At 56.0% G+C, this 16,275-nt stretch overlaps 2 protein-coding genes across 2 annotated transcripts; both read right to left on the bottom strand.

The window, feature by feature from the left end:
• Positions 1-402: 402 nt before the first annotated feature.
• Positions 403-3,065, bottom strand: FGF5 (fibroblast growth factor 5; the record flags this gene model as incomplete). Its single annotated transcript, XM_079534251.1, has 3 exons — positions 403-750; positions 2,218-2,321; positions 2,822-3,065. 3 exons carry the CDS (start codon positions 3,063-3,065, stop codon positions 403-405), a joined length of 696 nt encoding a protein of 231 aa, XP_079390377.1.
• A 5,022-nt stretch (positions 3,066-8,087) lies between these two features.
• PRDM8 (PR/SET domain 8) lies at positions 8,088-9,960 on the bottom strand (the record flags this gene model as incomplete). Its single annotated transcript, XM_079534496.1, has 3 exons — positions 8,088-9,313; positions 9,447-9,669; positions 9,748-9,960. 3 exons carry the CDS (start codon positions 9,958-9,960, stop codon positions 8,088-8,090), a joined length of 1,662 nt encoding a protein of 553 aa, XP_079390622.1.
• Positions 9,961-16,275: the final 6,315 nt, after the last annotated feature.

Below are 16,275 nucleotides of genomic sequence, written 5' to 3'. Positions count from 1 at the left end.
GTTAGCACGGCGAACTCAGGATGCAAAGAGAGATGGCTCAGAGGGACTCATCTGGGATAACTTAGGAGAAGCTGTATGACCTCAGACAGTCCAGATTTTTTGTGTATTTCTGGTGTGTCCTACATCTTGTTGCTCATATATACAAATACAAATGGAAGACATGTGAGGAGCGCTGAGGTCCATGGTTTGCTCAGCCCAGAGGACTGTCACGATAGCACTGTGACAACGCAATGCTCAGCCAACCCCGGACAGGAGAGGGAAGGTGTCACGGTCCCACGGAGGTTCCACAGCAAAATACCATCAGCAGCTGAACTGTGGGTCCCATCTCTGCCAACAGACATCCTTGCCACGTCCATCCCAGCATCACCCTACCCAGCAGCCCTTCAGTGTCCTGAGGAGCCACTACCCAAAGCGGAACTTTAGCCGGTAGCGGCCAGGACCGGGGCTGTGCCGTGACGTGGCCATCTTCTTGGGCGGCGGTGGTGGTGGGGGTGGTGGCTTCTTCTCAGGGCGGGCGACTGTGAAAGCCAGCTGGGATGGAGGGGGCTGCCGGAAGCGGGGCAAGAAGTGTGTGGAGACATGCTGGGGACGGGCACGAGGGCTGCAACCCCTCTTGGCCTTGCCCCGCTTGTTGAGGGCCACGTACCACTGGCGGCCAGAGCGCTGCCCACGGTGCACAGCCGAGGCATAGGTGTTGTAGCTGTTCTCCTGGAAGCGCTCACGGAACTGGCACTCAGCAGTGAAGCGCGCCTGCAAGCAGAGACAGAAATTAGCTGGGGAGCTGCCCACACCCACACCCCCTGCCCATAGCACTGTGCTTGTTCTCCCAAACTGTTGCTCTGAAACTGGTGAGGGATGCATGGAGAACATCCTGGAGTCCAGCAAACCTCCACCATTCCTAATACCTCCCTGTGCAAACTGGGACTCCGGAGGAAAATCCTTCCCCAGAACTGGGATCGTGTTGCAGTGCACTTTCCCAGCAGATTTTTCCCTGTGTAACACCTGGAATCAAATCTTTCAGTCTCTGCCTGGAAGACAAACCATCCCACTGATTTCCTTGGGCTTTCCTGCTCCCCCCCCCCTTTTTTTTTTTTTTTTTTTTTTTTTTTTTTAAATGCACTTGAAGAGCTGCATCTCCACTTCCCTGCCACATGGCACCCCGGCTGCTGGGTTTAGGGCTGACCAAAGCCCCTGGAAAGATGTAGACCCACAGAGCTACTCTCAGAGCAGCTCCAGGCCTGCGGGCATGGCTGTACCACAGTGCAGCGCCGTGGCACCGCAGCGGCTCCGCATCAAAGCATGGCTGTGAGTGACGGGCACAGAGCTTGCTTTGTGCATTGGGCCATGAAATAACTTTATCCCGCCAAGGCCAGGAGGAACAACAGATGCAGGCTTTGCATTATCGGTGTTATCAGCCTGGCCATCCTCAGGCGTTTGGGTCAAGTTTCTACAAATTGATGGCTTTCATCAGAGGAAGGCACCATGTCTCTCTCCAAGGATGCTCCTGCAACATGGATTTGACACACACAGACTGAGGCTGAGTTCCTTGCTGCATTTTCATAGAAGCATAGATTGATTTGAATTGGAAGGGATCCTTAAAGAGTATCCAGTCCAACCCCCCTGCAATGAGCAGGGACCTCCAACAGTTACATAAGATAACCATAGCCCCTCCAGCCTGACCTTCACCGTCTCCAGGGGCTTCCAACACCTTTCTGGGCAACCTCTCTCTCTCTGGGGGACTCAATACCCATACTGTAAAAAACTTCTTACGTCCAATTTAAGATTTTTCTCTTTTAGTTTGAAACCATTTCCCCTTGTCTTATCAGCCTGCTAAAGAGTCTACCCCCTTTCTCCTTATAACCCTCCCTTAGACACTGAAAGGCCTTTGTTTTGCCCACTCCTGCTCTGCCCATTTTCCATATTTCCCCTGCACACAGCCATCATATCTCTCCCAGACCCACCCTGCTTAGACACAGCAAAGCACTCAACCTCTGGGCATCCCCAGGAGACATGCCCCCATAGAACTCAGTGCAGAGCAGCACTGAGAGTGTGTGAACCTCACTCGATGGCCCTGTGGGCTTGGGTGGCCCCAGCACATCACCAACGCTCGTGTTGCAGCATCACCAACACAGGGCAGGCACCTACATGCCCCAAACACCAGTGTGCACACAGTTGTTGCAGCGCCGGTACTGTGCTGTACGCACTGGGAATACTCACACTTGCGTGGAGTTTTCCTTTCTTTGACATAGCTAGAAATTTGTTGCTGAAAACTCCTCGGATTCCAACGATCCCCTGAGAGACAGCAAAGATTTCCAGAACGCCTAGGACGACAGAAAGCTCAGAATAAATCACATTTCTTTTTGCATCAGCGTGACAAAAATAAAGCAGAAATCTCACGGCTGCATTTCTCCAGCAAAAGGCCCCGCTCCTCAGCAACCGCCTCTGCGCGGCTCTGCTGCTCCTGTGTCCCCAGCAAGCGGCATGACGCTGCGGCTGTGGGGTTTGGTTTATTTCTCTCCTTATTTCCCAGCCGGTTCCTCGAGCCCGCGGGGGACAAGCTGGGGACGGAGAATGCTCTTACACACGGCTTGGGCCAGTGCCGACAGATCGCAGATTCGGGAAGCCCCATTTCCCCCCCGAATTTCTCACCTGTTCTCAAGCAGGTTTGTCCCCACCCCAGCCCCGGGAGCCGCGGTTCAGAGGACGGTTTGGGACAGAGAGAGCTCCCAACCGGAGAAACCTTTCTGCTTCCGCGTGGCCAGCTGCCACGGCCCCGACCTCCAAAACGCGGGCAGGAAGGGGCCCCGGCCCCGGCACTCACTGAGCGGGCTGGCGGCGTGCGCGCCGTCCACGCGGCCGTCGGGGTGCAGCTGCAGGTGGAAGCCGATGCCCACCCGGCAGTACAGCCGGCCCCGCCGTCGGCCCGGGCCCGCCGCCGTCAGGGAAGAGGGAGAGGAGGACGAGGAGGAGGAAGGCGCGGAGTGTCCCCCGCCGGGCAGCCGCTCCCTCCGGCCGCGAGCGGGCAGGGCGAGGAGGAGGAGGAAGAAGAGGAAGGCCGGGCGCATGCCGCCGGCGGGAGGAGGAGAAGGAGGAGGAGGAGGAAGGGCGGGAGGAGGGCTCGGCATCCCGCTCCGCCACCCGGCACCGGCGGGAGGGGGCCGCCCCCGCCGCTGGCAGCCCGGGGGGGCCGCACCTGTGCTGGGCCGAGCAGCTCCCGGCGGTGCGGGGCGCGGCTCTGCCTCGGGTTACGGCGGGGCCCCCCCAGGGCCGCCGGGCCGGCAGAGATTGGATTGCAGCCTCGCCGGGAGATGACAGCCAGCAGCTGCGGGGAAGGGGCCGGGGCCGACCCCTCCCGTTTGTGGGGCCCCGGGGCTGAACACGGAGCCGGGGGGGAAGGGGGGGGCAGCAGCAGCATCCCTCATCCCCAGTGGCCCCGAATGCCATCCCACCTCTTACCCCTACTCCTGCTTCATCGCTGCCCCCACACCCCATGGCAATGGTCTCCCCAGACACACCCCCCATTCCCCCACCTCCTATCCTCCCTCTGCACCCCTAAAGCCTCTGGAGAAGCCCTCCCCTTCATTTATCCCATACCCTTCTGTGTGCCCACCAGCACCAGAAAATCCCACTGTGGGGCCATGGGGGGGGGGGGGGGGGGGGGGGTTGGGCGAGGAGGTCCCAGGGGTCAGATTCACAGGAAGTACCGTAGGTGACCTTCAGCTGTGAGGAAGAGGAAGATCACGGGAGGAGAGGGGGGAACAACACATGCTTGAGGGTGGCACGCATAGTCCTGCATCCGTATCTCTATATATACTTGTGTCTATAAATAGAATCATAAATATATATACACACACGCACAAATATATAAGCAGGCAGACACACAAATACGCATGTTACATCCATCTCTATGTGTACAGAAGTAGAACTGCCCCTATACTTAGAGGCCATACCTGCAGGAGGGTTGGGGTGCTCGGAAGACTCTTCCCTTTTTGCCGTTGCAGCACTCAGATCAGTGAGACCCATTCGTTCCTCTCATCCAAATGGGATGTGGGGCTGTTGGGGATTGGTTCATGCTCACGGGGCATCCATGGCCTGGAGGATGATTTACCCTTGCAAGGTCCATGCAGCAGGGAGAGGGGAAAAAAAAGAAAGAAAAAAAGAAAAAAAAAAAATAGAAGAAGGCGGCTTGATTCTAAATAAATAACAAACCCTAATAGCCCACTTCCTGCAATAATCCAATTTAATTGCCTGTGGCAGTTGCAGCCCTTACATACACACAGCAGCGGCCTCTGAAGGCTGCAGCTGAAGTGCTGCTGCTGCCTGAATTATTCAAGGCTTGGTTACAGAGCAAACTGCCAATAGACAGAAAGATCCTTATGGACTCAGCCCCTGCATGTCCCATCCATGAGGACTCCGTATCTGTGGGCTCTATCTTTGCCTCTCTCATCCCTAGAGGTCCATCTCTAACCCATTCTTGGTCATCCAATTCTCATAAGCCCCATCCCTGGTGGCCCTAATGCACTGGGAGCACTGAAGAGTGCCTGTGTACCCCACAGCTATGCCACCATCAGGACTTCAACGAGACACAATGACCCCAATGGACACAGACAAGGACAAAGACCCAAGCAAAACCCAGAGCAGTGCTTACATAAGGAAATAAACGTTCCAGAAGTCCTAAAGGTGCAAAGGAGCCCCCATTGCACACTAGACATATTTCCCAGCTGCTATCAGAGTGTCGTGGTGATTGATAGAAGCTCTGCAGGGATTGTCCCCTCTGCAAGTGAGGCTCTGTGATTTCGGCCACAAAACAGAGAAACTAGAAAAGACTGGGGGAGGAAGGGGAGGAAACGACACAAGAACAAAACACAGCACATAAAGTGGAGAGCACTGCACATCACTAGCAAAGCCGTCTACTCCTCTATAATCTCTCCAGGAGCAGCTCCACCTGAGCTCCAGGGGATGCCCAGGGCTGAGCCACCGTCGCCCCACTAGGTGGCACTGCGCACCCATGCACGGGCTCCAACAGAGCCCAAAGCATTAACCTCCTCCCCCCCCCCCCCCCCCCAAAAAATATCCCTCCACCATCCCTCAAAATCCCTTAAATTTCCCCCAGATTATGCCCTAAACACACACCCCCCTCCCCCCCGAGCAATAGGAGCGTCCTCGGTTTGGGCGGAGTTGCTCTCATTGGGATGCAATGAAGTGGTGATTAAAATGTAATGAAGTGCAGGTGTGTGCGTGTGGGTATGGTGGGGGGGAAAGTTTTGGGGACAGCTCTTTGAGAGGAGGTTTTCTCCTCTCTTTGAGAGAAGGTGAAGCGCTGCGGTGGGGGATGAGAGGGAGTGGGGTTAGTGCAACTTTGTGCGGGGGGAGTGGGGGATGGAAGTGATGGGAATATGGAGCGGACTGTGTGGAGGGGGAAAAAGGAAAAAGAAAAAAGGTGGGGGGGAGGGAAGAAAAGGGAAGAAATGAAGAAAAAAGAAGAAGGAGAAAGAAAATGCAGTCTGGGGAAGAAAAATAAAAGAGAAAAGTGGGGGAAATAAGTAAATAAAGGAGTACTCAGAGCCTCAAAAGCACTGCGCTGCAGAACACGGGGTGCAAACGGTGCTCCCCACGCCGGATGCACAGTGCCCAATATTGTCCCTAGGATCGTGGGAGCTCTACGGCAGCGTTCACATCTCACTCATGTCCCCCTTACAGAACTCGCCCCCACGGACGAGTGCTTCTCGGGGCTGGTGATAGGGGCACGGTGTGGGTCCCAGCCTCCCCTCTTCCCCTAAAGACGCGGGCAAGGCCGCACCCGGGGGCTGAGCCCCAGCGCCACTCGAACCGTGCGTGGGACCGGGAGCGCTGCGGGGCTTCAGGTGGCATCGGCCGGGGAGTGGGACTGTGTCGGGGATGGGGTATGGTGAGGGGAAGGGGGGAGAGGGGAAGGGTAATGGAAGAAGGGAAAATTGAAAAAGGAAAGGGGAATGGGAAAACAAACAAATAAGCAAATGGAATAGGTAAAGGGGAAAGGGAATGGGAGAGAAAAAATGGAAGAAGGGAATGGGAAAAGAAATGGAAGAGGTAAAGGGGGAAAAGGAATGGGAAAAGGAAATGGGAGAAAAGAATGGGAAAGGATGTGGGAAGGAAAAGGAAAAAAATGAATGGGAAAAGGAAATGGGGAAAACGAAAAAAAAGAAAAGGATAATGGGGTGGGGAAAAAGGAGTGGGAAAAGCGAAAGAAAAGGAAAATTGAGAGGGAAAATGGAATACGAAAAGCGGGGTGGGGGGGGAAGGAAAATTGAATGGAAAAAGGCAATGGGAAAAGCGAAAAAGAAATAAAATTGAATGGGAAAAGGGAATGGGAAAAGTGGGGAAAAAAGGGGGAGAAATTGAATGAGAAAAGTCGGGGGAAAGGGAAGGGAGAAAGGAAGGGGGAAAATACAATGGGAAAATAGGAAAGGGACACGGGGGAACAGAAAGGGAAAAGGAAAAGGAGAAAGGGAAAGGAAAAAGGAGAAAGTGGAAAAGGGGAAGAAGTAAAAAAGGAGAACGGGGGAAAAGGAGAAAGGGAAAGATGGAAAAGGGAAAGGGAAAAGGGAAGCGAAAAAGGAGTGGGGGAACAGAGTAGAAAAGACCGAAAAGGGAAAGGAAAATAAAAGAGAAAGAAAGAAGGAGGAAGAAAAGAAGGAGGGAAGGGAGGGCAAAAGAGGAAAGGGAGGAATGGAGAAAAGGGAAAGGGACGGAGGTGCGGAGGTGCGCGGAGCGAGGCGGGGGGCGCGGAGGGGCCGTCCCCGCGGCCCCACGGAGTAACTGCGGCTGCGTTGCAGAAAATAAATCATTTATTGTCAAAGCACCCAGCGCACCCAGATAGACTATAAAGTTTAATAAATCTTTTCGGGGGGTTGGGCGGGCCGGGTCGGGCGGGGGCATGAAAAGAAACACGAAACTACCGAGACTCCATCATTCACGGGCACATGTCACACGCGGGCGGGCGGCGGGGACGGGGCGGGCGGGAACGGAGCGCGGAGCCCCCAGCGCGGAGCTCGGAGCCCCGGAGCGGGGAGGGTTGGGGGGGTCCCGTCCGCCGTCCGCCGTCCGCCGCCGCCGCAGCCCCGCCCGGAGCTCCGTATCTAAAATAAAACCTTTACCCTGACATAGAATTATTCTTACATCTAAACCATAAGTGCTTCATAATTTAAGTAGAAACGTATGACAAATGCATCAATATGTTGCAATATATGACATTTCAAAAAATGTACTTTAAGTCATTTGCTTTCCTTTTTTTTTTTTCTTTTTCCCGTTTTTTTTTTCCCTTTTTTTTTTCCGCCTTTTCTCTTTTCCCTTCTTCGCTTCTTTCGCCGTTTTTCTTTTTTCTCTCTTTATAATCTTCGTCCTCTTTTTGCCTTTTGAGTCCATTTTTCTCTTTTCTTTTTTTCTCCATTTTCTCCATTTTTTTTTCTTTTTTTCTGTTTTTCTCAATTTCCTCAAATTCTCTCATTTCCTCCATTTCCTCGGTGTCTTTTTCTCATTTTTTCTTTCTTCGTCACTTACGTCCATTTTTCTTCGTTATTTCCTTTTTCTTTATATTCTCCACTTTTCTCCCATTTTTCTCCATTTTTCCATTTATCAATTTTCTGCATTTTTTCCGATCTTTTATCCGTGTTTCTCCATTTTTTCCCATTCTTTCTATTTTCTCTGTTTTACTCTATTTTCTCAATTCCTCCCCGTTTTCCCCATTTTCCTCCGTTTTCTCACTTCTCTCAACTCTATCCCTTTGGTCCATTTTCTCATTCTTGTCCATTTCTCTCTCTCTCTCTCTCTTTTATTTATTTATTTATTTATTTATTTGGTCTGTGTTTTCAAATGCTCCCAAATTTCTTTTCTCTCCGTTTTCCTCCGTTTTTTCCCCAATTTTCTCAATCTTTTCCTTTTCTCCATTTTCACCGTTTTCTCAATTTTTCTTTTCTTTTTTTTTTTTTTTTTCCTCCGTTTTCTCCATTTTCCCCTTCTCAAATTCTCTCCGTTCTCTTCCTTTTCTCCATTGCTCTCCAATTTTTCCCCCCCGTCCCCTCACCCCTTTCCCCCCTGCCTCCCCGCCGCTAGTTGTGCGAGGTCATGTGGCGGGAGAGGTGGTGCCGCTCGCGGAAGGACTCGTTGCAGATGGGGCACTTGAGCTTCTCCTCGCGACGCCGCTTCACCAGCGGCTCCAGCGCGTACTCCTTCTTGTGGTGCGAGCGCATGTGGTACACCAGGTCCGACGTCATGCGGAAAGACGCGTTGCACTTGGCGCACCAGTTCTGCGCCGGGAGGCACAGCGACGCGAACGACGGCGGCAGCAGCGTCAGCGCGGACGGCAGCTGCAGCTGGAGGGGCCCCACCGCGGCCGCGGAGCTCTTGGGCCAGAAGGCGGTAGCGTAGAGGAAGGGGCTCTGCTTGGCTCCCGCCCCGCCGCCCGCTCCCTCCTTGGCGGCCAGCTCTGCGGCGTACAGGCGGCCGGCGGAGGGGCCGTCGGGGCACGGTTCTCCCAGAGCGCCCAGCTTGGGGCCGAGCGGCAGCGGCGGGAAGCAGCGGGCGGGCTGCGAGAACGCGCTTTTCCGCTCCTCCGCCCCGACGGCTCCCGCCGCCCCGAGCTGCGGCACCGAGCTGAACGCGCTACCCCGCGTCGCCGCCCCGTTTCCACCGCCTCCTCCGGAGCGGGGGCACAGCGCCGGCTCCCCCCCGCCGCCCGCCGTCGGGGCCGCGGGCGAGGAGCGCTCTGGGCCGTCCTCGGGGGCTGCGTCGGGCTCGGGGCCGCGCGCCGCCTTCTTCACCTCGACGAAGGCGCTGCGCTTTGCCTCGCCCGTCTCGGGGCTGGGAGGCGCGAAAAGGCGACCGCTCTCCTCGGGGCCGCAGTAGGAACCGGCGGCACGGAACTGCTGCTGCGGGGCGCACACCGGCTCCTCCTTGGGGGCCGCCGGCAGCCCCGGGCGCTCCGTCGGGAAGCGGCTCCGAGCCTCCTCCTCGGGGTACCGTCGCTTGGTCCCTCCGCCCGCACCTTCGGGGGGAACGTCAGGGCGGCGCGGGGGATTCTCCAGCTCCCGGGCCAGGTTGTGGAAGTCCGTGGAGGGCTTGGCCGCCCCCCCAGCGCCGCCGTCCGGGAAGGGGTGAGGAAGCGGCTTGGGGAACTTGGCGGGCTCCGGCTCCTTGGCGGCTGCCTCCTTGCCGTCGGGGGGACCGCCGTTGGTTCCGTGCAGCCGTTTGGGGCAGCGGAAGCGCAGGTGGGCGGCGAAGGGCAGCTCGAACTGGAAGCGCTGTCCGCACTCAGGGCAGGAGAACGGCGGCGACCCTGTGCGGGACACGGGGAAGGGGACGCGCGCTCAGCCCCGGGCTGCTCAGAGCCGCCGTCGGGGAAGGGCACCCCGCACCCACCGCCCGGCCCCTTCCCCTTTTTTGGGGGGGGGATTTTGGGGGGCACCCACCGTCGGGACCCCGCGCGGGGCCGAGTAGCAGCAGCTCGGCGAGCTCCTTGCCGTACCACACCAGCAGCTCCTCGTCCTTGGCGATGCGGCGCAGGGAGCGGTAGAAGAGCTGCCCGCTCTTCACGTAGGCCTCCAGGTTCTGCTCCTGCCGCTCGCGGGCTGCCTGCACCAGCCGCAGCCACATCAGCCCCTCCGCAGAGCCGTTGGCCGCCGACGTGTCCACCTGCAAAGGGCCGAGTGTCCGTCGGAGGTTCCCCAGGGGCCGTGGGGCCGCTCCGCCCGCCCCGTCGGCGGCTCTTACCCGGAAGATGTAGGGCACGGTGCGCTTGTCGGTGGATTTGAGGGCGATGAAGGCGATGCTGTCGTAGAGAGACGTGTGGCTCAGCACGCACGGCCCGAAGATGGCATTCTCCGGGATGTCGCAGGTGGTGTAGACGCTGGTGAAAATGTCCGTCAGGCACTGCTGCACCGCTTTGGCCTCCCCGTCCCACGGCCCCCGCGGGGCGTCCTCCATGGCTGCGGGCGGGGGGAGGGTGGGGAGAACAAACAAACACACACACACAAAAAAGCCACACACACACACACACACAAAAAAAAGAAATTATAGCTATTTGTAGAAGCAGAAATCAGAAGGAAAAATGCGAGTCATCACGCTGCGAAAAAAAATAAAAATCAAATAAAAATCACAAAAAATGAAATGATGGATGTTTACAGAGATGTAAATCAGAAGGAAAAATGAGAGAAAAAGTCATCGCGGTGGGGAAAAAAAGGGCTCCGCGCGGGGGATGCGGCCGCCGCCGGGGTTGTGCGGGTTCGGATGGGGAGCGTGGCCCGGCCCGGAGGGGTCGGAGAGTGGCATTGTGGCTGACGGCAGCCACCTCCCGCTCCGAGAGGAAGCGTCTGGCTGCGCATTACCATAATCCAGCACTTTCCCTCCGAGATGTAATTCAAAGCAGAGAGCGGAGGTAATTCTTTTTACCCCGACACTCGCTCCGCAGAGCAGCCCCGCTGCCCGCGCGGGGTCGGGCGGTGCGGGATCCCACCCTGCGCTGTTCTCCCGTGGAGCCCTCTTCCTCCCGACCCGCTCCTCTGAATTCCTCCCTCCCCACCTCCACCGAACGGATCCCCGCGAACCGCCCGCTCCGGAGCAGAGCGACCCGGCCCCGCTTCCCGGGGACACCGCTGCCACATCCCCCCGCGGAGCGGCGGAGGGTGTCCGGTCCCCCGCGGGATCGGGAACCGGGAGGGGGCCGCTCCCTGTACCCCCCCTCCTCCGCCGTCGTTGCGGAGCTGCCCGGCCCCAATCGCGCCGACCTCCGCAAACGAAAGCTGCGGCGGCAGGCGGCCCCCGCCGAACTTTCCCCCCGCCGCCTCCCGCTCTCCCCCGGCCCCGCGCAGCCCCCGGCTCCCCGTGGCCGCCCTTTGTCCGGGGCCGGCTCCGGGCATTGTTCCCTCCGCCACTCACCGGGGGCGGCGGGGCCGCGCTCCACGCCCGGCGCTGGCACAAAGGCGGCCGCCGGCTCCGTGCCCCCCGCTCAGCGCCGCTCCATGGCCCGGCCGAGTGCGCTCCGCGCCGCGCAGATGGACGCGGCGCAGTGAGTGAGTGGCACGCAGACACACACTTTTTGTTTGCCGCACATAATCTGCCCAATGACGCGTGACAGCCCACGTCCCCTCCCTTTAACCCCTTCGGGGGACGCCCGCTCGCCGCCCGTCCGCCCGCACGGCCCTCACCTGGCAGAGCGCGGGGACACCCCGAAGCTTCGGGACCCGACGGCCGCCCCCGGGGGGCAACGGGGCCGCCACCGCTGGGACGGAACCACCGCCGCGACAGAGTCGCTGCGGGGACGGAGCCACAGCCTCGGGGACGGAACCACCGCCGGGGCGGCCCCGACGGCGCTGCTGCCCCCGCGCACCGGGATTAAGGACGGATGGGGGGGGTGAGGGATGGATGCGGGATGAGGGTTGGATGCAGGATGAGGGATGCATGCGGGATGCGGCCGCTCCGTGCCTGCGGAAGGGTTCTCCCGCATGGAGAGCTTTCTCCGCTTCAGTCCTTACCGCCGTCATTTCGGACCCGCGATGGATTTAAAAAATAAAAAGTAAAAATGGAAATAAAAAGGCGAAAGTAAACAAAAGGCGGCACAAAGCCCCTTCCAAAGGGGAGCGGAGCGCTGGGTGCAATCAGAGAGTGGCGGGTGAGGGGCTTTCACATTCACTTATCCGCCGCGTAATTACGATTTTCCCTGCATTAAGATTAAGGGCTGCCCGTAATGTGCTTTCAACATTTATCTTATTAATTCCACAAACCCAGCGGCTCCTCAACGGGGATTGCTATAACATTGCCGATACGCGGCAATTTACAGATGTTTCGGAGGTGCGCGGTTTTTGCGTTACATATTTTTCTTCTCTCTTTTTTTTATTCTTTCCCTTTCTGATCTTTAGCCCCCGCTGCTTGGCACGCAGCTCCCGACCCGCTGCCATGCACCGGGGAGCAGAGAACTGAATCATCCTTTTTCTTTGCCACAGTTTGAAGGGGCGCCGCAGAAGGAGTAGTGCCCGAACCGCTGCAGCATTGCCACGGCGGCCACCAGCACCGAGCTCGGAACAGAACTGCGCGGAATTTTGGGGTGTCTTGGGGCATTTCGAGGCATCTTCGCTCCCCCCCTTATCCCTCCCCACTGCTTTTAGGTTCGCGTTCTCCTGTGTGCTGAGGAAGGTATCTTTGGGAATACTTCACCATAGCGTCTTCCGAGAGCCCCGTGCGTTATCCACGGGAAAATTTCTGCGTGCAGAACCGCGTCCCCGATGGGGCGGCCTGACCCACCCTCCGAACGGTGGTGAGGCCAAAAGCAAAGAATGGAACAAGCTCTGAGCTCCGCGGTCCTGTGTCCCTGACCCGGAGCTGACACCTCACCTTGGCACCCCCGGAATCATTGACAAATATTCACGTCTGCGCTCAGCACCGCAGTTTTTTCTCTTCTGTGAGCACTGAGCTGAAGGATGAAGGGTGCACGCAGTCCCTCCCTAGCCTTCACCATTCTACAGCTCAGCTCCCTGCCCTCTATTCACTGCTACCTGGTTTTGGCTTCCCATAAGTGCAAAATGCAAAGAGATGGGGCCCAGGGCCGCACCCCATTTTCACTGCAACGTGTCACCCCAGCACCCAGAGGCTCCCCTTCTCCTCTGGGGGTGAAGACAGAGGGGCAGACAGAGGATTGGACAGAGTGGTGTGGAGGATTCCAGCAGGGATGGAGCCCACAACTCCCCAAGATTGATTTCCCTCCGTCATAAATCTCAGCCCGCTGTCCCCCTGCCCACCCAAGCATGATGAAGCCCTTTTCCATCGAGTATTCAGCACCGGAACAGCACAGCCCGCCCGGCCCGCAGCCATCTGCTGCTCCGGGAGCGGAGAACAGCGGCCACAGAGAAAGGGCCGCGCTGTCCGGACCGCTCCGGGACAAACGGCAGCGCTGAATAGCGGCCGCAGACTCTGCCTCGCTCCGTGCCTATGGAGACGGAGGAAGAAAAGGAGCATTATAGCGATGCGACAATTGTAACACGAGCAAAAGAAGAGGCACCCAAAGGGCAGCGCTGCGGCGGCGGAGGGCCCCGGGTGGAAGGGTACTGCCGGGTTTATAGAGACTTTCACTGCTTTTCGATCGGGAGCCAAAGAGTCGGGGGACAACCCCCGAGCAGCGGTCGCGGCACGCAGGTGACGACTTTTCGGGCTTTGCGGCATTTCTCCCCAATTCCTTCCCCCCCGTCCCAGGCGTAGCATCCTGCAGGGCGAGCGCTCGCTTCCTCCGATGGAGGGCAGGAGAGGAGAGCCGACGACTGCGGCCGCGGCCCAAGGGGACCTCAGCGCCTCCCACCCGCAGCCACCCATCGCCACATCCTTCCCCCCCTCCCCCCCCCCCCCCCGCCCTCTGCTCGGGACTGTGGCACAGCGCTGCCCCTTCCTCGTGTTCCCCGACGTGCTGCTGCTTTCGTGGGCACCAGCCACGTGCGTGGCTCATCCCCATTCCCAATACCAGCATTGCTTCCTTCCCCCCCCCCCCCCCAAGCTTGCTTTTCTCAACGTATTACACGCACGACTCCGCGCTGCTTGCACAATGTTTTGCGTGATCTAATATTCTTTGTTCCAAACTGCAAAAAAAATCTAAATAAAGACTATACTGTGTCGCATCGGTATAGGCATCAGCTCGCGCTTCCCGCGGCATATGGTACTTCAGAAGCCATATGTACCACTGTTTAGTGATTCTGGCAAAGAGGCGCAGAATGGTGAAATCCAACTGCCAGGATTTCTGAAAACAAATATGTAAATGCTCCAGTGCTTTTGTTATTCATAACATACCTCTAACACAGCACATACAATATGCTGTTCATTCTGTAACTAGTGTACTACTCAGCTATATTTGCTTCAGCCCTCGGTTTTAAAGATTTTTTTCGGCTCTGTACGATTCCTCCATGCTTTCCATCTACATTCATTTAAATTGGCACTTGGAGAAGGGGATTTTTCCTTTTTTGGGGGGGGAGAAATGGGGGAGTGGGAAGCGTGCATATCTATACAGGCATCTAATAGTGGAACAAAGAGCCACGCGACTGCAGCATCCCCTTGGCACAAATGGTGGAAGGAAGCCTGGGAAAGGCACTGCTTGCACTGCTTTGGGGTCAGCTGCTGGTGTGGGGCAAGCATCCCAAGGAAGGTGATGCTGAACATTTGGGGAACGTCAGGAAATAACAGCTAGGAGGGGGTTTGGGACAACAACCCCACAGAGCATCCCACCTGATCCCACAGAGTATCCCTACTTGTATTTTGTATTTGTTCTTTACATTAATGGGGTGACACACTTAACAGCAGGAAACATTGGCATATTATGCGAGAGAGGTCCCAGAGTATCCTCATACCATCATCCCTCTGCACCTGGAAGCACATTCCACGTCCAGCATCTCTGTGAACTGTGAACAACAACTGTGAGATGTAAGCCCTCGGCTGCTCAGCCATTTGCACACCCTGTGCGAGTGCATGGAATTTGTATTTGTTGGTATTCACCTTAATGGGAGAATGCATATCTTAGATCGATGCCATCGCAGTTTATGGGGATCATCTGTGCCACATTAGCAGCTCAGAGCTTTGATTCCACAGCCTTGCAGGTACCACTGCCCTCCCACATGCATGAGTGGGGTTGTGAAGGGCTGGGACACCTGGCACAGGTCCTGGGGCTGAGTCCCACCCTGACCACCTTTCCAAACCTAGAAAGCAACTTCCACATCATACATAAACTTCAGTATTTTGAAAAAAAAAAAAAAAAAAAAAAAAAAAAAAAAAAAAAAGCCTCAAATTTTGACCATCCTCGCAGCAGAAAGCTTCCTATTTTTCATTGTGTTGGTTCTTACTCTCAACCAACATCTGCCGCTATGATTATGGTCTCTAATGAGCTTCTAAATCACATCACAGCATTCTGTGCTGATGAGCTGCAGTCAGTAACTAAGTGTTTCCTCCTGCAAGATGTGAAACACTTCCTACAAAATGCTGAGTGCTCGCAATTCTCCCAACACAAAAGGTGAGAAACTGTTTTTTTTTTTGTTTTTTTTTTTTTTTTTTTTTTAATAGCATGTCTTATTTGGGGAAACCCAGGAACTGAGTGATACGTAGAGAGATCTGAGCCTGCCTGCTTCACATATAGCACAGGTAGAAAACACCACAGAAGCACATCCCCAGAAGAAGACAGCAGTTTCAGGGACTGTCCTTAGCTGTTGACCCCCTTAGAGGAGGTGAGGGAATCCAGAGAAACCCATGGACAGCCAACTGACCCACAGGGATGCAAAGCAGCTTTCTCGTGTCACACAGATGCATCACAGCTCCTTCCTAGACTCTCTTCTAGCACACAGCCAGAACCCAGCTTGTGTGGCACCACCTCAGCATGTGCTGAACTGGGTATGGCATGCACATCCAGCCCTGTCTCAGGAGAACTGGGATGGAAGAACATAGATTTATTCATCTTTTTACAGGATGTATATGATTTCTCATCATTTCGGTAATGAGGTGATGACTCCTCATGGGTGACTCAGGCTTTGTCTTTCCCTTCTGCTCCAGCAGCTCATGAAAAGGGAAGTGAAGAGGGTTTGGTTTATAGTATGATTTTACGGAGATACTCCTTACTTCCTGCAGATAAGGATTTGTACAGCTGATGCAAGCCAATCCATCCACAAGCTGACACCTGTATTCAGTTGGGCACAAAGCATCAGTTCTCCCCACCACCCAGGAAGATCATTCAGGACATGTCCAGTTCAGCAAGACAATGCTACCTTGCACACACATAGGGATACAGGATTCCCCTCTACCAGCCAAATCCCAGAGAAATGATGATCCACACACAAGTTTTTGTCTTAGGGAGTAGTTGAGTGTTAGAAAGATAGCAAGGAAGTTGTTGAAAAGATGTTCTTCCATTTCTTTTGGACTGCAGGCACCCAAAACCCAAGCCCATAAAATGGCCCTGGAGTTGCAACCATCTCCAAGATTTCTTGCAAGTTTGAGAGCAGGAAACCCCAATGGGCAAGCAAAAGAGCAAGGCAGTACTTTCAAGCATGCAGGAGCAGGAAGCAGACAGGACACACACACCGTGGTGTGTCTGTGCCATGAGGCATCTTGGCTCACGGCCGGGTTAGGTGCCTGTGAGGTGACTCAGCACTGTCCCTGGCACAGGATGTGAGTTCCAGGTGAGCTAATCCCTGCCTCGTTTGCACAGCATTTATGGGAGTAACACACCTCCCTGCTTTGGCTTGGCTCACCTATGGCAGGAGGAAGAATTAAACACGAATGCTA

This window comes from Tetrao urogallus (genome assembly GCF_951394365.1).
Source record: "Tetrao urogallus genome assembly, chromosome: 4".
Classification (NCBI taxonomy): domain Eukaryota; kingdom Metazoa; phylum Chordata; class Aves; order Galliformes; family Phasianidae; genus Tetrao; species Tetrao urogallus.
The sequence above is the reverse complement of the archived record's forward strand: the minus strand, read 5'-3'. Positions and strand labels throughout refer to the sequence as shown.